At 41.7% G+C, this 23354-nt stretch overlaps 1 protein-coding gene across 12 annotated transcripts; it reads right to left on the reverse strand.

Annotated features, from left to right (window-relative positions):
* Positions 1-1245: 1245 nt before the first annotated feature.
* LOC113450859 (C-type lectin domain family 2 member D-like) lies at positions 1246-22986 on the reverse strand. Of its 12 annotated transcripts, none has more exons than XM_087923415.1 (10): positions 22770-22968; positions 21174-21226; positions 15169-15289; positions 14577-14648; positions 13672-13782; positions 12090-12179; positions 8676-8866; positions 4301-4404; positions 1782-1925; positions 1246-1705 (listed from the first exon to the last, which is right to left on the reverse strand). In XM_087923415.1, the coding sequence occupies exons 4-9, from the start codon at positions 14596-14598 to the stop codon at positions 1802-1804; spliced, it is 642 nt and encodes a 213-aa protein (XP_087779541.1). In that variant the 5' UTR covers positions 14599-14648; positions 15169-15289; positions 21174-21226; positions 22770-22968; the 3' UTR covers positions 1246-1705; positions 1782-1801. The 12 variants fall into 12 exon arrangements, with proteins under 12 accessions (XP_087779541.1, XP_087779542.1, XP_087779543.1 ...); XM_087923416.1 differs by having other exon boundaries at positions 22582-22779; XM_087923417.1 differs by lacking the exon at positions 22770-22968 and adding an exon at positions 22331-22741.
* Between the last annotated feature and the right edge of the window lie 368 nt (positions 22987-23354).

The following is a 23354-nucleotide window of genomic DNA, read 5'->3' on the forward strand; positions in this document are numbered from 1 at the left end:
AAACTGGGAGTTGTATTATATTGCTGCCTCTTTAGTATGGTTGAAGGAATGGGTGAATTTAACTAACAAGAGAATATTATTTTTAAAAGGCCATGATTTGCAGAGTGGGTGGCATGCTTTTTTATGGGATGTAGGGAAAACTAGTCAAAAATATTTCCACAGACATCTAATTAGAGACTCATTATTAACTAATTGGAAGAAAATACGGAAAAAACACTATATAAAAGTACCAATCTGGATTTCGACAATGGAGGCGATGATCCACCCAAATAATCTGGATATCACTAAAATGATTAAATATAAGGACCTATTGGATACACAAAGAAATTTGAAATCGAGGCAAGAACTTCAAGAGTGAGGACAAAAAATTGATCAGTGGGCATACCTTCAAATTCAAAGTAGATACAAACAGGACAAGAAAGAATTCGGAATCAACAATAAACTCCAGCAATTAGATAAAATTTTATTAGGATCAGGCAAAAAAAAATATAATTATAATTATTTATTAGAAGTCGAATTAGAAGAAGAATTTGTAAAAGGGAACATGATTGCCTGGAATAGGAATGTAGGACGTAGCATCACCTTAACGCAATGGGAAAATGTCTGGGGTAGAAACAATAAGATTACAAAATCGGTAGCATATAAAGAAAATGCCTATAAAATGTTTTATAGATGGCACCTTCCTCCTTCGAGATTAGCGAAGATGCACTCCAATATGAGTCCGAATTGCTGGAAATGCAAAAAAAAAGAGGGAACTTTTTTCCATATGTGGTGGTCCCGTACAGAAGCTCAAAAATATTGGCAGAAAATTAAAATTTGGCTGGAGGAAATGACAAAAGAGCAGATCGAATACAAACCAGAGTCCTTTTTGTTAGGGATCTTTGACAAACAAATATAAAAAAAAGCGAAATACATAATAATACACATTTTGACAACGGCTAGATTAGCTTTTGCCCAATGTTGGAAGCAGCCTCAGGTTCCATCAGAAGAAATGATCATTCAAAAAATCTCAAGTTGTGCAGAAATGGACAAACTAACATTGGCACTAAAAAATAAAGACACCTCAACATACTACAATAGCTGGAACTGCTGGTACAAATGGATAGACCAAAGATAGATTTTACACTATAAGGCAAAAGAGGATAGGATAAACCCATAACAGTGATATACAAATATATGTAAAGATTAGGTGTGTGTGTATATGGTATAAATTAAGGGTTTAAAAAAAAGAGATCTTACAAACTGTTGAAGATGAGAATGTTTTTAATTGCTTTCTATTTTTTCTTTCTATTTTCTTCTCCTCTTTTTTTTCATTTGTGAATGTGTTGTTGGTTTGTTTTAATTGTAAAATTAATATAATTTATTTATATAAAAAAAGACAAAATAAACAAACACAAAATTATGCATATACCAACATATATGACACGGAGAAACAATACAGTTTAGTTCGGATATTTAACTCTAATAGTCTCTATGTGGGTCCCTGCTTTGAGCCTAACCAGCTCGGCCAGGAAGGTGGCTGGCACACACCCCTGTCATTGATTCATCAATTTTCTCAGCCCCAGTCCCTTCACTATTCAGGTGCTGACCATGCACCAGGGGCTCTGAAAGTTATGTCTTCAGTTGCAGTAGAGGAAATGAGTCTTCTGCTGGCACAAAATAGGCCCATTCAGTCAGCTGTCTTCTCAGCTTCTCAGAACTGTCACTAAATGAAGGATTGTAAGTTGAGGGTATCATACACACATATTTTTCCAATGAATATTAGTCAAGCCAAGCGCTACCTTGGTTTGATGAGATTGTCTCATCCAGCCGTTCTACAACTTTCTGGCTGGCTGCAGAGAAAATATTTCTCCATGGAGCATATGGTACTACTGGCCCCTTTTCCATTTACATAGGCACAGAAGCCTTCTCCTCGCACTGGAAACCTGAAAAAGGACAAGGAATTATTATCTACATGGCAGTGATAACTGAGGGTAGAAATTAGTATTGCAGGAATAATACTTCCAAGAATATTACCAGCTTAAAAAATATATTAGACTTCAGCCAAGACTGTGCCCCTAGAATGCATTGGATCAACGTTGGGGAATTGCTAGCTAGGCTGGAGAGAGGAGTCAATTGAGGGCCTAGCTTGGAATTGCTGAGCAGCCGCAAATGGCATAAACATAATCTCCAACCTCCAGTCCGTACCTCACTCAGTATTTGCGCAAAGCTGAGCCAGCGTGGAAGATGGAGCTACTTGTTGAAGTGGAGGCCCTACCAGCCTGATCGTCCCTGCCATGTTGTGGGCCAAGTCCAGTGGCCACAGGTGGAGCAACTAGCCCTCAACAGTGGGGTGCAGCCCTGCCCAGGCATAGGCTCAGGAAGGAGAAGTGTGGGACTGCTTGAGCCATCAGCCCTCTTGAAGCCGCCACCCCAGTCACTGGGACCGGGACCAGAAACCTGGCCCTACCCCCCCTGGACCTGGCTGGGTCCTAGGTGATCTCAACCCCCACTGGACCCTCCGCCAATAAAATCCACCTGTCAGGGTTCTAACTAAGACACCCCAAACGAAAGGACTCAGGGGCTTGAAAGTTTCCCAAAGAACAATTTATTAGAGTATGTCATATTGGCACAGTGCTGGTGATAACAGGCTCTAAAATTCCCACCAGTTTTCACCCCTAATTGAATGCAAAACTTTGTCTCTTCCCCCCACAAGGCATCAATCCCATGATCCAATCAGCACACAGCTCAAGTCATTGGGTGACCTCAGTCTCCACCTGCCAGCCATCTGCACAAATGTCCCTTGGTTCCCAGGGCAAAGAATGTTGTTTTGGTTATAATGTTCCACTATCTCTGCACCCCACTCCTTATCCATTATCTCCAGACTGTGTCAGTCCTGAAGCTCCACATAAAAGTCCAGTAGAAAAAAAAAAGAAAATGGCTACCATCCAGCCAGCATCAGGATTGACACTATCTTTGACAGGAGCCCAGGTAAGATAACCTTCCTTAATCAAGTGTGGGTGCACATGGACCAATATACCTTGGTTTACCATGATGAAGTGACCATGGTGAATGCCCTAGTCGCAAGTCTCGAGAGGAAGGCCACCAACTGGGTGATAAGCCTCCACAATGAAGGAGCCCCAGAGCTTGGGGACGTGGACGAGTTCCTGGCTCAGCTCAGGGCCAAATTTGAAGATGACAAGTCCGGCAGACCAAGTCAGAAATGCGGACTATCAGGGAAGAGAACCAACTGGTGAGGGAGTACATCCGAGAGTACCACAGGATTGCAGGGAGCCAGGCGAGGAGGAACGAGAACCAGCCAAAGAGGAGTCAGGAACAGAACCCACCAGGAAGGAAACTGCTGCTGGCGCCAGCATCAATCCACCCACCCGTGAGCCTCTGAGGAGCGGGATCAGTTTGTGTTTCCGATGCGGCCAGGAAGGTCACCGAGCAGCTGTGTGCCTGGTACCAGCTCCTAAAGCAAGTTCAAAAGCCCCAGCCACATCCAGGGACCTTCCACGCACTAGTGGGGTCCGACTGTCCATTTCAAAGCAAGATTTTGTTGATTGCACCCATTGCCACTTTTCAGTTGCGACAGAGTCAGGGGGGAGGGAGATCCACCTGTGGAGTGTCAGTTCCAGACGGTAACAAGAAATTGTCCCGTGGGAACCAAGGGTGTCTAACCAGATGTGTGACCAAGACCCGGACAGTTTTTACATAACAATACCTAGTTAATTGGACAACGTGAGCTGCACTAATGGGGAAGGGAGATTCTGTTCTTTAATTGTGTGAAAACCGCTGGAACTAGTTAGAGTTGGTTTTGCTTCAATCTGTGCTGATATGATGTACTCAGTAAAGTTTAGCATATAGAGATCAGATCGTCTCAGGCTTGTTTGCTTGCTTGGATTTGTTAGTCAGAAGCATGACAACCTGCCTTAGAGATAATATCTTTCAGGGAAAACAGCAAACTCCAATTTTATGACCAACCGAGCTCTTCCTCCCTACATATAAAAATATAAAAATTAACACCAGACACACCTGTTCTTGGAGGTTGTATATCACTTATCCATCCCGAACTTCTCAATCCATATCAGCTGGCCAGCAGCGCAGGGACCACCAAATATTACATACTATTGCTTGAACAATTTTCTTCTATTTTCCTCCCCTTTCTATGTTTTATATGTTGGGGAGAGAAGCTTAGCCAAAAATTATCTCAATTCTTATTATTCTTTCAGCCACTAAAGCGGAAATGTAATATCTATAAATACTTTGAAAGGGTAAGTAGGTCTATAAGTCCCATAAACAAATAAAACATACTTACTGAATTTTAGACTCTGTGCCATTGGACCACTTCCAAGTCTGGTTAACCTCTCTTGAGAGACCAAACCAATAATGAAGCGGATTGAGAATTTCTACCCAAAAATCCTAGAAGGAAAATAATATGTAATAAAATCCCCATTCAGCAGACTAATTGGGATAGAAGTCTATTGAGTGTCTTTTGAATGCCAAATACATTATTTGTATCAAATTATTTCATTTGTACAAAACCATATAATTAAGGTAAAATTAATGTAATGTAACTGTCTTGTCAGAACTATTTCAGATACTGCAGGATTGTCCATTATTTTAGGGAGATTTCTAGCCAAAACTGGGGCCTTTTGCATCCAAAGTCCACTAAAAGGAAGTCTGTTAAATTAAACTGTCTACTGCAATGATGCATATGCAACTGTATTTAAATTTAAATCAAATTTAAACACATTGCATAGGATTCAGCAGGAATATATGAATTTATCTTATCGTAATACCCCTCAAGTATTAATTAATATTAATAACTCATCAAGATAACAAACATGTTTATGGCAACTTTTATGTAGATAATTTATTTATTGATTTTATGTGCATTCACTCTTACTGATCATTTAGATTGTCCTTCTCTCTGGTCTTTCAGATTTTCCAATGGTGGACCACTTGAGGCTATAATTGATCATATGTCTTGATTTTGATCATACCAATATTTGCTGCTGATCATCCTCTTTTTTTTCTTTTCTTTCACCTTACCCAGATCTATAGATTTAAGAAAGCAGAATCTTGATATAAAATGTCCAAAATTTAAGCCTGGCACAAGGAAAGCTGAATTGGAAGAGGAGGAGTCTGGTTTAATAATTGAAGAAGCATCAATCACCTATGCTATGCTGATGACACTACCCCAATAATAAAAGATGTAAGAGATTGTTAAATGAATCCGGCTTCCCCTATTGACTTTGCTTGTCAGAAGTTTTGCAAAAGCTGATCACATAACCTCAGGACACTGCAACCGTCATAAATAAGAACCAGTTGTCAAGCATCTGGATTTTGATTATGGAGATGCTGCAGTGGTCATAAGTATGAAAAATGGTCATAAGCAGGGGTGGGATTCTACCTGGTTGGACCGGTTCTATAGAACTGGTTGTTATGATTCTGCCCGGTTCGTAGAACCGGCAAATTACACCATTGGCTGGTCCTGCCCCTTGCCTCCTCACCCAACCACTCCTTACCTGGCATGCGTGCCATGAAATTTACCTGCTAAGTTGCTATTTTTTTTTCTTTTCCCAACCTTCAGCTGTTCTGCTGTGCCAGGAGATTTAGATTAACTAGAAAGCAGGAAATAGTTGAATTTCTTGCTTTTTAGCTAATCTAAAAGCAGAGCTGAGGCTGCCTTAGGACTGAAACTTTTATTTTTTAGTGCAGACTCAGGTAGCAGATTGCAGATAGATCGATCTCTAAGTGAATCTGTGATTCTGTGAGCAACTCAATCTGCCTGCCTGCTTTTGGTTAAAGTTGCTCTTTTTTAATAAAAAATTAAACATTTACATAAATATTTACCATATTTACATACAAACCACACCCAGCCAGTCCCGTGACTATCAAGCCACATCCAGTCAGCAAGCCATGCCCACCCAGTCACATGACCACCAAGCCATACCCACAAATTAGGCCACGCCAACAGAACCGGTTGTTAAGAAATTTGAATACCACTCCTGTTCATAAGTCACTTTTTTCAGTGCCATTGTAACTTTGAATGGTCACTAAATAAACTGTTATAAGTCAAGGACTACCTGTACTCAGTGGTGGGCTTCAGATAATGTAACAACCGGTTCTATGAGGGTGCACTTTGTGTGCGCACTTGCACACATTATCTAAAGCAGGGGTCACCAACCTTTAGGATCTCAGGGACCACTAAACTCATAATTTTAATTATATTATCACTAATATGAATTTTGACTGATGGTGGCTTGCTGACCTTGGGAGAGAGAGAGAGAGGGAGAGGGAGAGGGAGAGGGAGAGGGAGAGAGAGAGAGAGAGAGAGAGAGATCTGATCTAACCTCCCTCTCTCATACACACACACACACACACAAACACATGGAGGCAGGGCTGGGATTCAAATTTCTAACAACTGGTTCTTGGGTGTGGCCTAATTTGTGGGTGTGGTTGGTCATGTGACTGACTGGCCATGCATTGTATGTACATATTATAAATATTTATGTAAATATTGAATTTTTTTATAAAAAAAGAGCAAATTTTTCCCAAAATCAGGCAAAGCAGGCAGGCAGATTGAGTTGCTCACAGAATCACAGATTCACTTACAGATCTGTGTTTCTGCTATTGGCTATCTGAGTCTGTCATATAAAATTTGCTTGCAAGCAAACTCACAAAATTAACTCACAGCACACCATGTATGGAAACATTTATTTAAAAAAGAGCAACTTTTACCCAAAATTAGGCAAAGCAGGCAGGCATATTGAGTTGATCACAGAATCACAGATTCACTTAGAGATCTGTGTTTCTGCCATTGGCTATCTGGGTCTGCAATTGAATAATAGAACCTTCAGTCCTAAGGGAGGTTCAGCTCTGCTTAAAAGCAGAGCCGAAGATCTATAGATAAGCTAGAAATCAAAAAATCCAACTGTTTCCTGTTTTCAAGTTAATCTAAATTTCCCGGCACAGCAGAACAGCTGATGGTTGGGGGAAAGGAAAAATAGCCGCTTAGCAGGCAAGTTTTCCAGGTAAGAAGTGAGTGGGTGGGGAGGGGTCCTGTGGACCATGTGGGTGGCGCAGCCTTGTGTTCCGGCACAGCCTGGATTAATTGCTTTGGGGGGTTCTCTGCGGGTGACATCTCTCTGCAGACCACCAACATTTTCTGCCCACCAGTTGGCAACCACTGATCTAAAACAGCAGTTCCAAGCTAAAATGTTTACCTTCTCCAGAATCAGCGGTGAGTAGAACAAGTAAGGCACGGGAAACTCTGCCACGCAAATCAACTGAGCCAGAAATGAAGAGATATAGGACCAGATAGGGCGGGTGAGGGTGGGTGGGGCCAGCTGATGGTCAGAACTACCGGCTCACTAGAACCAGTCTAAACCAGCAGCAGCCCACCACTGCCTGTACTACAGTAACCATAAATCGGGATACTCGACTCGTGCAAGAAAATTACACAAGTAAATTATAAACAATGGGACAATACTATTGCTGAATGATTCACTGGGCCATCTGTAAAAATAATCGTGTGCCAGTAGTGAAAATTGGTGGGAACACAGAGTTCAAAAAGAAGTTGAAAATGAGCAGATTAAAATATTGTGAGGTTTCCCAATACAAACTGACAAAGTCTTGGCATATAACACATCCAAGTTAACTGTGGTTGAAAAAAAGAAAGTGCGGATAATTGATGTGGCAATACCATAGTAGTAGAATAAAAGACAAGGAATTGGAGAAGATCAGAATGTATGAAAATCAACATATGAAAATCAAAATGAAAGATGGTGTAAATCAGCTGTAGTGGTCCCAGTGACTATCAGCACCCTGACTGCCATACTAAGAAATCTTGGAGAACACTTAGAAAATCTGCACATTGACAAAATTTCCATCTGTCAATTATAAAAGGCTATACTTTTTGGATCTACACATATAACTGATACATTACAACTTCCTAGATTCTTGGGAAGAATTTGATGCATATGAAGGCGAACACCAGCAGCTGTGGTTTCACATTGTTGTGAACAGAGAATAATAAATAACTTGACAAACCTGTGACCCGTTGGGTCATTTTTTGAAAGAAAGTTAGTGCAGTCTGATGTGATCAGAACAAACATTAAATTTTAGGCTGAGCACATATTTTTACACAATGCTGGATAATCCCATCTAAGATGAGTGCCTATCATAAATAATAAAATAATTGTGATGACAAATGTTCAATAATAAGTCAATGTACACTTAACTAAACAGATTAATTAGAATGACTTATGGGTAGGCAAAAAAGCAGTGGTAGTTGGAGCAACTTCCATCTTTCTGCTGGCTTGCTCATTGACCTTGCTTGTGGGAACTTGGCAGGGACACCAGGAATCACAATCATGTGAATGCAGGGATGTTGCAAAAGCCATAACTGTGAATAAAACTGGTTTGAACATTGTAGAAATTTCAATTCCAAAGGAGAAATGGTTCCTGAAATATTTACAAATCCTTAAGTTACCAGATTTTGAATACCTCGATTCTAAAAAAATTGTTAATAGTATAATACTTGAGGGGTACAGACAACCAGATTAGCACAGGAGTTTTTATGGTATATTGATAATAAATATAACAAAATGTAAAGTGACTGGTTTTTATATTTGTGAATACTAGGACAATTATGCAATTAATCATGATGTCTCCTTATTCCTTACCAATTCCTTCTGAGAATCAATCACAGCCAAGGAGGCATTAAATGAAGAACAGATGCTTAAACTGAGAGACCAATTCCTTTCTTCTTTTGATACATAGAAACACTTCCCTAGGTATCCAATCCAGGAATCTGGGCAGGCAACACCTTGGCTTGCAGAGGAAGGATAAGGCAGATATGTTTCTGTTTTTTTAACTGGAAATAAAACAAAATGGACAAATCATAGAGCTTAAAATTAGCTACAATTCTGTAGTAGTGAGATGGCTTAATATTAACTATTAATAGTTAACTATGTTAACCACTAGCTCGATACCCATGCTTCACTACAAAGCTATGTGGCCAGGCTTAGTTTTGGGGGAGGAAAATAAGGGGGGGAAATTCTGCCTCTATCTACTAGCATTCGTCAGTATTAGCATCCTGTCAGTGTGTGAGAGAGTTGAGGGCTGTTTGGAAACTGAAACAAAATTTGCTGTGTGAGCAAGCAGGAGACAGCAAGGAACCTGGACTCTTCTGTACTAAAGCTGCTTGGTGTTGTGAAACTAAAACTGAAATGGAACCTCCTCTCCTCTGCTTGTTTTGCATTTGGAACAGATTTCTTTTCAGTGGGGAGGGGGGAGTAGAACTCCTTAGCATCAGAGCATGTTAATAATAATATACAAAATACTAATGCTGTGATGGTCATTTCAAAAAATCCTTTCTTAGTGAGCACCTAGAAGCCAAGAGGAACATATGTGCCAAATTTCAAGTTTGTAGGCTTTATGATTATGGAGATTTTGTGATGATGCGTGATGGTATTTCGCTTTTAAAGATAGATAGATACCGTGTTTCTCATATAATAAGGCCAGGTCTTTTTTTTTTTTTTGATCCCCAAAAAAATGACTAGGCCGTCTTTTGGGGGTGACTTAATTTCCCCCCCCCCCTGCATCTTCGGGCAGGCGGTGACGGCTTGGATGTTGACCTTGGCATTGGTGGGACACTTCATATTGGGGTCAACGCAGGCAGCACCATATCCGGGTGTGCAACAAAAGTACTTCCTAACGGCAAGCCCCCCCCCCCCACCATTCCCCCCCATTTCGCATGTTTTAATATAGGCCTTAATTTGTGGGGAGGGGTTTAATTTCATTTCATGCCTATAAAACATGCTGGGACTTCTTATTGGGGGAGGCCGTATTTTTGGTGAAACAGGGTAGAAAGAAAGAAAGAAAGAAAGAAAGAAAGAAAGAAAGAAAGAAAGAAAGAAAGAAAGAATTCTTTATTGGCCAAGTGTGATTGGACACACAAGGAATTTGTCTTGGTGCAAATGCTGTCAGTATACATAAAAGAAAAGATACATTCGTCAAGAATCATCAGGTACAACACTTAATGCTAGTCATAGGTTACAATAAGCAATCAAATCATACTAGGAAACAATCTAAATTGTAAGGATACAAGCAACAAAGTTACAGTCATACAGTCACAAGTGCGAGGGGATGGGTGATAAGGAGTGATGAGAAGATTAATAGTAATAGTAGTGCAGACTTTGAAAATAGTTGGATAGTGTTGAGGGAATTATTTGTTTAGCAGAGTGATGGCGTTTGGGGAAAAACTGTCCTTGTGTTTAATTCTGGTGTGCAGTGCTCTGTAGCGTGGTTTTGAGGGTAGGAGTTGAAACAGTTTATGTCCGGGATGTAAATATTTTCACAGCCCTCTTTTTATTAAGCCACCTCACTTAAATTGAAATTCCAGGATTTTTTAAGGAAGCCAAGTCTGTAAATACAGGTAGTTTTCATTTACCGACCACATTTGGGACTGGCAATTATATTGCTAACTGATGCAGTTGTAAAGCAAACAATAACATGACTGTGCCCAAGTTATTTTTTTTAATTAATTTATAATGTAAAATACAAAAATAGAAAATAGTAGGAAAGATAGGGGAGGGAAAAAAGAAGGGAAAAGTGTAGTAAAAAGAGGGAAAAGGAAAAAAAAGGTGTTGACTTCCGATTCCCTTTGGTGCAGTAAAATAAGATAATAAGATCAAATTTCAACGTTTTACTTTTACATAATAGTATAAACTAGTCATTTCTAGAACAACAAACCTTTCTAGTTGGTAAAACCAAAAATCAAAGTTTTATTTTTTTTGTACCTCAAGCACAAAGTCCTGAAGTGGTTTCCAAGTAGAAACGAAAGTAACGGTATTTTTTTTTCTTTAATCAAAGCAGTCAATTTACCCATCTCTGCTAACTCCCATCAACCTTTGCAGCCATTTGTCCATTTGGGGAATAAAAGTATCCTTCAATTTTTGCGTATAAAGTAATCTTGCTGCTGTCAACATATACAACATCAAAGTTCCAATTTTTTTCCAAGTCTTTTTCCATTAAACCCAAAAGAAAGGTTTCTTTATATTCAGTTTGAGAATTTTCTGTATTAGGATAGGAATCCTACTCTAATATTTCTTTTCTTTGTCACATGTCCACCATACGTGATAACAGGTCCCTTCTTTACTTTTGCATTTCCAAGATTCATCGGAAATACCTTGATGCATTCTTGACAACTTATCTGGTGTTAAATACTAATGATACATCATCTTATAGAAGTTTTCTTTTAAATTATAATTTAGTGCAAATTTTAAAGCTTTTGTCCACTTATTCTCCTATTGTTCAAGGATTACATTATATCCAAAGTTCCTTGCCCACTGAACCCTGCAGTGCTTTACGTATTCATTTTCCAAATTCAAATTCAACAGCAATGACTGTGCCCAAGTTATGACAGCAGTTAAGTTTGTTAGTTCTGGTTGCAGTTGTTAAGCAAATCACCACAGATTAGGGGTGCCAAACTCAAGGCCTGCAGGCTGAATCTGGCCTGTGAAGTGATCAGATCTGGCTCGTGCGGCTGTCCTGGTCTACCCAATGTGAAGAAGAAAGATTGGCTAGCATGGCTCAGGCCCAGTCTACCCAGTGCGAAGAGGAAACATGCCAGAAGTTGGGGAGTGGGTCAAGTTGGCCATGCCCACCCAGTTGGCCACGCCTACCCAGTCGGCCGTGCCCACCCAGCCCCCTAAGGTCAACCACAGCCCTGATGTGGCCCTCAATTAAATTGAGTTTGATACCCCTGGATTATACTATCTTCTCCCCCCAATTTGCATTGAGCTTGACCTTCCTTTCACATAACAATCTTTCCCTGCAGGGGCAATTGTGTCAAAAAATACGGCAATCACAGTAGTGCAATAAAATTCTTCCCTTTGTGGATATGGAGGAAACATTTGTCACGCTTACAAAAATCCTAGCTTCATTTGCACTGCCATAAGCATTTTCACATTTTTTTGACGAACACACTGTTGCTACTCCTTTCTTCCAAATTCTGTGGTTTAAATGCATGTAGTGATCTTGATGCAAACAATGACAACTATGGGCAAGTTAAATAGAAATGTCTTACTACTTACCAGCCAATAAAATTATAACAATAAACAAAACAATGATCAGAATAACAGCTATAATGATTTTTTTGTCTGAAGTGCACTGATGTATGAGACCTGAAAAACAGACATGAAAATATCAGGAGACAAAATTCAAGATTTTATTGCGATTGTTTTGACTTTTTTATTTTTTGTTTTGTTGTAAGCTGCTCAGGTTGTAGTCACACTATGGGTGGCTATGTAGACATTATGGCACATTAAGAGAGAGGGAAAGGATCAGCTATTTCTTAATGCCAGAAAAGACTGCACATTTACCCCAAGCAACTAGCTGTAATTTGTATGAACAGTTTTCATGTTCTGCATGTTAGAACTTAGAATTTTCAACTTTGTGTGTTGCAGTTGGGATATGAAACTGTAATGCAGGGGAATTTGGGAAAGGAAGTTCAAAATATTTGGACAGCTTTTGGTTGGAAAAGTCTGGTGTATTTCCATCTGTTGACAATTAAGGTTTTTGGTCTGACGCACACCAGCCGATCCTGCCACAAATAAATAAACCCTGAATCACCCTCATCTCTCTCCCTCCACAAGGAAAGACAGAAGGTGACAGTTAACGTGACTCCAAGGAGGCCAGAAACACAGCCCTGTGGTCTGCTTTGTGTGGCCTTCAGGTTTCTTTCCGCACAGAACAGATTTAATGAATCAGGAGTGGCCAAGATCCTCCATCCTTCCCACAGTCGAATGATTCATCCTATGTTTCAGTCTCCAGCCCCCTAATCATCCTGGTGCTTCTCTGCACTCTTTCTAGAGTCTCAACATCTTTTTAATAGTATAGATATTCCTCACTTCCTTTGGCTAATGCGCAGTGATATTCGTAGGCTCCAGCTCTGCCTTGAAGGCCCTCCTTCAGAGGGGTTTCCCAGCAAAGGGGACATCCTTGCAGTTCTAAGTAACATACTTGGAGTTATAAGTGCACCTCTGCTTTGCTTTGCTAAAAAGCTGGTATAAATGTCGCAGAAAAAGATACCAGAAAAACCTTCTCTGCAAAGATGCTGCTAAGATCCTTTGCTAAGCAGTTCTAAGGAACGTCAGCTGCAACACAATTTGTTATGGAAACAAGTGAGAAACAGAAAGAGAGAAGGACAGTCACTTGAAGGAATATTTAAAAGAGAAACCACACTGTACAAAAAAGCATTGTGCAAAACAGAGCATTTCAATATAGCCTCATCTTCTCCAACATCAATGAATCAGATCTTGTTCTTTGAGACAAAGATATTAACGTCAATTTCTTCCTCTTCAGAATGATGGCTGATCTGCATTTCCCCCCCTCCAAACCCAACTGCCCAAAGTCAGTGGCAGGGTTTCTCTCCTGAAAATGCGAACTACTCAGGAAGGTGACGTGGGGAACTGACCAAAGGTTAGCCTATAATTGGCTTTTTCTGAAGTTTTTCTTTTCAAAAAAGAGGAACAGCCTCAACTTCCTCTCTTCAAAGCCAGGGGAAAAAAGATAAGGATCCTGGTTTTTTTTTACTTTCCTGTGGCCCAGCTCCACCCATTGTGTTGCATTATTCCCCCCCTCCAAGATTACAAAGGCCCCCAGGGAGGTGTCCACCTTTGCTTTGACCAGCATTTCTTGTCCTATTTGCATCAGACTTTCGATCAGAAGATTCAGTTGTCACCTCAGAAGTCAAATTATCACAACATCCAGAATCTCTTTCTCCCCCTAAAAGAAGGCAGAATACCATAAGTAGGACAATAAGGATATGGTCTAGTTTTGCTATTCAGAAGACATTGCCCACAATACTCAACCAGGGCTCCAACTTTCCCAGTCTAAGCAATTTAAAGAAATATTTTAAGTAGCTGAAATTCACAAAGATCCCAAAATCCTGAACTACTGAACGTTCACTGGCAGAACTGTAACATTTCAGGTGATTATATTAGGAGGGGATGCCCATGTCATAGGACAAAACTGGGTGTGGATCTGAAGTATTTCCACTGCTTTTGTGGTGCACATTGGAAGATCTTACTTTTGCACAAGCAGGTATGTATATTGCTGAATTCTATCTGAAACTGAAACAATCCCAAGTATAAAAGTTTCTTGATTTACTCCATGAGCCTCTTAAAGCTCAGAAGATAATCTGGCAGAGTCCTCTCAGATGTTCCTCCTGGTTGGTTAGAATTAGTGTGGTTTGCTCCCAGTACATCTCTTACCAGAAGAACCAAGGATGACTGAAGAAAACAATCCTACTGGTAACTAATACTCTTACCAGTTCTCCTTACTTCTAGCTTGAGTCCAGTCATCTCCAAAAATTGCAGATCAAAACTTTGGCCCATTCAAATTTGCTTTTTCAGCTAATGCCTGCCTTACTTATGGTGATTCCTCTGCTTAGAATAGAAACCAATGTTTTTAGCCATAGAATCAATGAAAAGTTTTTTTTTCTGACTTGATTAGTACTCCAGCTTTTTTCCTGCTTTCTGTATTCTCAGCTAGATGAAAGAAAGATCTGAAGGCCTCACCTGTAATTCTTCCTGACATCATTCTACCTTTCTGTGTTCACCCCGCCCCCTCGCCCCAGATCAGGATTCAGACTGTATGGAAAGAAAAGAAATTGGTATTACTCATTCCTGCACTGGAATGCATTATTGAGATATTACTATAGAGAAGATACAGATACGACTGCTTGGCTTTCCTGCGGTTCACCTGCCTTCCCTTTCTGCCTCTGTCTGCTGCCTGTGTTGCCACATGAAGACGAGTCTCGTGCTGCCTGCCGCTCCGGCCCACTGATGCTCAGTGGATTGCCTGCTTTCCCTACCACCTGTTTCTGCCTGCTGCTTGCACAGGTAATCCACTCACCTGGGCCGAGTGGGCTGCGGTTGCTGCCAGACACCTTCAACCTTCGCGTGCACATTGCCTATGCTGGCCATGTCTACCCCCCTTCACTAGGGTTTACTTTGGGGGTAGGATTTATATTAGCCACAAACATAAAAGACAGGCTAGGGCTTATTTTTGGATAGGTCTTGTTTTGGGGGGAAAACATGGTATTTATCTCTTAATTTTCATGCTCTACCATTTCTTCAATTATTCATCTACCTGAAAGAATTTACATACCTGATCTTCCCATTCCAGTTTTCAGTTTCACCCTTCAGATGATCCTCTGAGTGAGGTGGATTACAGCTCTTCCAAGATCACCAAGTGAAAACTGTGGGTGGATAGTTAAGAACCGTATTCTCTGGAAATAAATTAATGAATAAGTACTGTATATACCAAGGAGCAGGATGCACAATGATAGAAAATCCACACAAACACACAAACTTGCTTTGTTTGCCTAAAGGAATTTGACTTGCAAATCCTCACCCCGCACTCCATAATCTTTCACCATAAGCCCATTCTGATTAACAATAAACTCATGTGAGCCATAACATCTTGTGGATATTGTCAATATTTTTCTCTGTTTTCTCTGTGATGACTGAAAACAGAATGTGAACAAAATCTAAGCCAAATGCCTTCTCAAAAAGGCTTTAGTTATTCCTGAAGATTTCAGAGTGTAGGCGGGTAATGTTTTAAATGGGTGGAAAACATAAATGCATTTTTTAAAGTTCATGCTAAGCCAGCCTCCTCGCAAAGCAGCTGATTATATTAGTCAAGCTTATTTTCATTGTGAAGGTCAACTTTCACTTATCTGGGTTTTTTTTTCTTCAAAAAAATAAAGTTGTAAGCTATCCTTCAAAGCAATCTTTCCCAAAGTTTAAATTATCAAATGCCCAAATTTCTTTTTAAAAGATGCTTGCTAATAGTAGGGGCTAGATGATCTCTGAGGTCCCATCTATACTCAGTTATATATTTCTGCCCATGCCAGCCAAATGATACTACAGGTAGTTCTCGACTTACAGCCTCAATTGAGTCTAAAATGTTCTGTTGTTAAGCGAGACATTTGTTAAGTGAGTTTTGTCCCATATGCTATCTTTCTTGCCACAGTTGTTAAGTGAATCATTGCTGTTGATAAATTAGTAACCCGGTTGTTAAGTGAATCTGGCTTTTCCATTGACTTTGCTTATGAGGAGGTCGCAAAAGGTGATCACATGTCCTTGGGAGACAGCAATGGTCATGAATATGAATTACTTGCCAAGCATCTGAATTTTGTACACATGATCATGGGGATGTTGCAAAGGTGGTAACTATGAAAAATGGTCATAAGTCCATAAATTACAGTGCTGTTGTAACTTTGATCAGTCACTAAATGAACTATTGTAAGTCAAAGGACTACCCAAGGGTGGGATTCTACCGGTTTGGACCAGTTCTATAGAACCGGTGGTTATGATTCTGCGCAGTTCGGAGAACTGGCAAATTGTGCCTCTGGCTGACCCCTCCCCTCTCCGCCCACCCCCCTCCCCACCCAGTCAGTCCTTATGGTGCATGCGCAACATTGTGGGCATGCCCAACATCGCTGACTGCATTCTTCCCCACCCAGTCACTCCTTAAGGTATTTCTTTCCCCTCCTCCCGACAATCAGCTGTTCCTATGATCAGCTGTTCCAGGATTCCCCTCGCTTACTTACTGCTTCACCCACGCGGCTTCCCTGAGGCCCAGGAAGGCAAACAATGAAGGGTGGGGCCTCCTCCATTTTTTGCCTTCCTGGGCCCTAGGGAAGCTTCTTAGGAGCAAAAATGCCCCCCCCCGGAGGCTTCCCTGAGGCCCAGGAGGCCCCAAAACCAGAGTGCAGGGGGGTGCTGTCCCCTGGGAGCAAAAAGGCCCTCCCCGGGAGGCTTCCCTGAGGCCTAGAAGGCCCCCAAAAATGGGTGGGTTTTTTTTGCTGCCAAACAAAAGAAGCCACACCCACCCAGTCGTATGGCCACACCCACATAACCGGTTGTTACAAAATTTGAATCCCACCCCTGGGACTACCTGTATTAAGGTGCTTTCTCTGAAGGTTTGGAGGCTTTGGCTTGGCTGGACAAGGACAGGTTTCAGCTCAACCCTAAGAAGGCCGAGTGGCTTTGGGTTTTAGGGTTCATGGGATCTGGTGACTTGCCACCTTTGCTACCGAATGGGTGACAGTACCCCACAGAAAACTGGTGAATACTTTGGCAGGACTTCTGGAGTTACAGCTCCACTTTTTGGAGCAAAGATATAACTTATCTTTAGAGTATATCACATCACATTTTCGTCTTTTCAATAATTGTAAGTACCTCCATTATTTGTATCTCTCATTATTTTTACAAATCACTTAAGGCCAACATATCCAACACAACTTCATCCTGTTTTACCCCACAACAACCACCCTGTGAGGTGGGTTTGATCTGAGAGAGTGACTGGCCCAAAGTCACTCAGCTGGTTTTCATAGCTAAGGCAGGACTTGAACCCACAATCTCCCAGTTTCTAGCCCTGTACTTTAGCCACTAGACCAAATTGGCTCTCTTCTGATGTCAAAATCCTCTCAATTTTAAAATTTCCCTGAGAAATTTCTAAACAATCAATCAATCAATCAGAATAGAGATGGAAGGGACCTTGGAGGTCTTCTAGTCCAGCCCCCTGCTCAAGCAGGAGACTCTGTACCCTGATGACGAACCTATGGTATGTGAGCCAGAGGTGGCACACAGAACCCTCTTTCATCGCCCCAGCTCAGCTCTGCCGCGCATGAGCGCATGCCTCCCACCGGTCAGCTGGGGGACAGGGTGCATGCACGGCCCATGTGCGGGGGTGTGGCAGATGCAGAGGGGACATGTGTGCATCCACAGGGGACACACATGCATGTGCAGGGGATGCACACACATTGCATTTTGGCAATGCACACGCACACTTTAAGCGCTTGATGCCAAAAAGGTTAGCCATCACTGCCCCATACCATTTCAGACTAGTGGCTGTCCAGTCTTTTCTTAAAAACCTCCAGTGATGAAGCACCTACAACTTCAGAAGGCAAAGCTGTTCCACTGGTTGTTCTCACTGTTAGGCAGTTTCTCCTGAATTCCAGATTGCTTCTCTCCTTGATTAGTTTCTGTCCATTGTTTCTTATCTTGCCTTCTGGTGCTTTGGAAGTTGACCCCCCCCCACTTCTTTGTGGCAGCCCCTCAAATACTGGAAGACTGCTATCATGTTCCCCCTAATCCTTTTCTCTAGACTAGCCAAACCCTATTCCTGCAACCGTTCAACGTGTTTTGATTTCCAGGCGACTGAAACTTAAGTACATCCCAGGGGGGAGGAATTTGCTAACGGACGTGCTATTGAGGAAGCGACCGTTGACGAGAAGTTATCCACGCCATAGTCCCAGACACGCAATATGCAGCCTTCCTGAACTTCTGGGAGGCCCATTTTTTTGCCTCTGCGTGTGCCCTGCCACTTTCCTGCATCTAAAATGGCCGTGTGGGGACTCCTGGGAGGGGAGGAGTGGGGTGGGCCAGGCCGGAGTGGGATTTGGGGGTTCTCCAAACTGCACAGAATCTTAGCTAGGGGCTCTCCCGAACCCCTGTGAACCCCCAGCAGCCCCACCCCTGGTTATACTATTCCAGACAAGTGACTGTCAGTCTCTTCTTAAAAACCTCCAGTGATGAAAAACCTCAAATTTCTGAAGGCAAATTCAACTGTTCCAGAGGTCAATTGTCCTTACTGTTAGGAATTTTCTCCCTAATTCCAGGTTGCGTCTCTCCTTGATTAGTTTTCATCCATTGTTTCTTCTCCTACTCTCTGGAGCATTAGAAAATAAATTGGGACTCCCTCCTCTTTATGGCCGCCTCTCAAATAATAGAATATTGCTATCATGTCCCTGTCCCACCCAGTCCTCCTTTTCTCTAGACTAGCCAAATCCAAATCCTGCAACCATTCTTCATATATTTTTGTCTCCAGTCCTTTAATCAACCGAGTTGCTCTTCTTTTCACTTTTTCCAAAGTCTCAAACATCTTTTTTGTAATGCGGTGACCAAAACTGGATGCTGTATTGCAGGTGTGGCCTAACTAAGGCTTTATAAAGTGGTACTGATATTTTATGTGATTTTGATTCTGTGCCTCTGTTTATACAATCAAGGATTGTATTAGCTTTTTTGGCTTCTGCTGCACACTGCTAGCTCATATTTAAGTGATCGTCTACCAGGACTCCAAGGTTCCTCTCACATTTACTGTTTTTGAGCCAGGTTTCACCTAATTTGTACAGTGTACCTTTAATTCTTCCTGCCGTGTAAAACCTTGCTTTTCTCCACATTAAATTTCATTTTGTTGTTCAAGTCTGTCAAGATCTTTTTGGATCCTGAGCTTGTCTTCTGGGCTGTTGACTATTTCTGCCAGTTTAGTGTCATCCGTAAATTTGACAAGATCCCCTTCTATTCTCTCATCTAAGGCATTTATGAAGATATTGAAGAGTACTGGGCCTAAGATAGAACCTTGTGGTACCCCACTACTTAGTTCCCTCCACGTAGACTTAGACCCATTGAGGACTACTCAGATAACAGATAATCATGGTTGGAAGGGACCTTGTAGGTCATCTAGTTCAACCCCCCACTCACCCAAGCGGGAGACCCTACACCATTCCTGACAAATGGCAGTCCAATCTCTTCTTTACCGTCTCAAGTGGTAAAGCTCCCACAACTTCCGAGGAGAAGGTGTTCCATTGGTTGATTGTTCACACTATCAAAAAGTTTCTCCTCGTTTCCAGGTTAAATCTGTTTGTCAGCCAGTTACAAATCCATCTGGTGGTAATACTATCTATTGCATTTTTTCTAACTTACCAAGAAGTAGGTTGTGGTCTATTTTGTCGAATGCCTTGCTGAAGTCTAAGTATACTATGTCCACAACATTTCACTGGTCTACTAATTTACTCACTTACAAAGAATGAAATAAGATTGGTTTGGTATGATCTATTTTTAACAAACTTGTGCTGGCTTTTAGTTATAACTTTATTCGTTTCTAGATTTGCATATCTGGTTTTTGATTATCTTTTCCAGTATCTTCCCAGGGATTGATGTTAGGCTGATGTTGGTCTATAGTTTCCTGGGTCACCCCCCCCCCCCCTTTTTTTTTGGAAGGTGGGAACCACATCACCTCTTTCCCAATCCTCAGGTAATTCTCCATAGCAGCTATGAAAACCTCATATCAGATATTCAGATGCTGGGAAGTTTTTATAGCATGGAGGTTGAAAAATATGTATCTTACTGAATGTGGTTTAAGCATATTCAACTACCAAAAGGAACCATGTAAAAGACAGATTAGGGATACAAGTTAAAATAGGCAAGAAAACGGTAAAACAATTTATCCACCCCTAGATGTGTTCAAATCACCAGGACCAGATGGATTACATCCCAGAGTTCTGAAGAAGCAGATCTGATGTCAGAACCACTGAACCATATGTTTCAAACATCCTGGAGCACCAGGGAACTATGAGAGGACTGGAAAAGAGCTGAAAGGAAAACATGGATCCAGGAAACTACTGACCAATCAGTCTGATATCAATACCTGGGAAGATCTTAGAAAAGATAAGCAACAAATCTGTAACACCTAGAAGTTATAACCAGAAGACAACGTGGGTTAGTAAAAAAAAAAAAAGATCATGCCAAAAAAATCTTACTGCATTTGAATGATGCAGGAATTGGGTATGTCTAGTTTGATGAAAAGAAGGCCTAGGGGTGTGTGGAAAGGGAATTTCACGAAGGCAGTAGTGTCACAAAAATAACAGGAAAAGCCCAAGGGGAACATCAGGTCAGCCAGAAAACAAACTTACATAGGAAAAGGAATCAAATAAAAAGTATTAAAGAATCCCTATAGACAAAAGCCTAAGTAATTAAGAAAACTAGACAAATAGAAAAAAGAAAACAAAAGATAATTTAGAAAACCCTTACAAACACAGGACATACCAAATAAGCAAAACAAACAGACAAAAGACACAAAATATAAATTACAAAAGGGACAGACAGGAGATTGCCACAGAACAAATATGAAAAACTGTCTTAAAGCTAAAAGAGATTACAGAAAACCAATAATATAATCTGGCCACCCGTTGCTTCAAGGAGTTTGCCCTCCGGCGGAAATAAAGACAAACTCAAACAGGATTTGAAACATTAGGCACAAATACAAACACTCACACAAAATCAACTTACAAAGGGAGAAAAGGGTATAAAAAACCAGAGACTTACCATAAGAAGCTAGCTAGCCCAGGAACGCAGATTTCTCGCTGTTCTCCGCCTTCCTGAAAAATAAAAAGATCCAGCTTTCAAGCAGTTGTCCATATCCTTGAGCCAGAGCTCTCCCTGCGGGAAAATCGAATCCTCGAAAGAAAGGCATTTTGACACCTTTCAACAGGTGACATGATAGCACTGTTCCAATATCTCAGGAGTTGCCACAAAGAAGAGGGAGTCAAGCTATTCTCCAAAGCCACCTGAGGGCAGGACAAGAAGGAATGGATGGAAACTAATCAAGGAGAGAAGCTACCTAGAACTAAGGAGAAATTCCCATAGGTAAAACCAGGGGTAGTCAACCTTTTTATACCCACCGCCCACTTTTGTATCTCTGTTAGTAGTAATTTTTTTTCTAACCACCCACCGGTTCCACAGTAATGGTGATTTATAAAGTAGGGGACAAAACCCCTACTGCCCACCATGAAAGTTGGAACGCCCACTAGTGGGCCGTAGGGACCAGGTTGACTACCACTGGGTAAAACCATAAAAATAAAACAGAAAATCAAGTTCTAGGCCATTGAGGGGACTAAGCATCAAAATGTTTGAAAATAAAAGGAATGTAAAGTTTTATTTGATCAAAGTTAAAATAGATACCGGTATTTTATTCCTGATAGTCCTTAATGGGTTTTTGCTGACCAGAGCGTAATAACAAGATTTTAAAGGTTTATTTATAAAGAGAAGAGATATGGGAAGAAGAGATCTTTGCTGAAATAAAACAGGTGGTAGGTTAACAATTGTTTATATTTGTTATGAAGGGGCAAGTCATTTATATCTTTCCTTCCTTCCTATTCTGCACTTTCTACTGCCTTTTTAGTGTCTATTCTTTTTTTAATTAGTTCAACAACGTTATTAACAAAAATTTTAAGAACTGTTTTTCCTCCACAGTCCAATAGCCACAAAGCACTGTTGCTGTCTTTTATCATGCCTCCCAAAAGCATGAAAGTTATCACAAGATTAGAAAACACATGTACTAGTCACCAAAAATGCAATGAACTAATCCTCGCATTAGACGTGTCCTTAGCAGCACTTGCAGTACGGGTGTGTGCCCCAAATTAGTCCACCCGCTGCTTGCAAAATAAAACCCCCCAATCCGGAGGACCCCTGCATGAACGCACCGCAAAGTTGTTGTTGGAAAGCGATTAACTCTCAGGCAAAGTGGGGGGAACGTTTCTGCAGAAGCATCAAGGGGAGCCGGACAGCCCAGACCCGGGAGGCCCAGTTATTCTACCGTCTGCCCGTTCAGTCTCGTTAGGCTACAGCCAGGAGCCTCATCCTCCTTCCCCCCTCGCAGGTGCCAGCCCATCCCTGCTCTTCCACAGTATTTATTCCCACTCCCAGAAAAGAAGCAACTGCTCGGCCTCCACACCTTGCAGTTGTCCAAGATAACCCGCCTCTCCCTTCCTTCCTGTGGCTAACACCTGGCAGCCCTTCTGCTGGAGCTGCCGTTTACTCCTCCCTGAGCCGCCTCCGCGGATGTCAGAGCGGTTAACGCGGCTACCAAGAGTCGGCCGGGGAGGTGTTTCCTACCCCTCTTTGCCTTTCCCTTCTTCTCACCTCTGAATGCAAACGTTGGGGGCCGCCGCAGAAGAAAAGGCGGGGAGGAAAAAAAACCCCTTCGCCAACACAGCCCAGGCAGCAGCAGGCGCCAAGAGCAGGGCGGGCCTTCCGAGGACCGCCAGGGAAGTTTCCCCGCCCCCGCCCCATCCAGATCGCCCTTCTTCGCCTGAGCTTGCAGGGGCCGAGCGAGGGCTTTCCTCTGACCACGCTTCGCAACGAGGGCTGGGCAAGAAGTAGCGCGTGGAAGCTTGTTAAAGGGAGATCCCAATCTAGAAGTAACGAGAACTTTTCTGAGAGAAGAGTGAATCCTCCCAGAGTCGTGGGTACTGGCTCGCTGGAACTCTTCAAGAATAGACAGGACCCCCATTTGATTTGACCGGGATGGAATAAAATCTCCTTGCCTTGAGCTGGGAGTTGGACTAGAAGACCTTTGAGATCCTTTCCAACCCTGTGATTCTATGTTCTATGATTCTAGAGCAGTGGTCCCCAAACTTGGCAAGTTTTAAGACTTGTGGACTTCAATTCCCAGACTTCCCGAGCTAACATGACCAGAGGAGGAATTCTGGGAGTTGAAGTCCACAA

The sequence above is a fragment of the Pseudonaja textilis genome, chromosome 2, assembly GCF_049901715.1.
Source record: "Pseudonaja textilis isolate UNSWEBS1 chromosome 2, rPseTex1.2, whole genome shotgun sequence".
NCBI classification, from domain to species: Eukaryota; Metazoa; Chordata; class Lepidosauria; order Squamata; family Elapidae; genus Pseudonaja; species Pseudonaja textilis.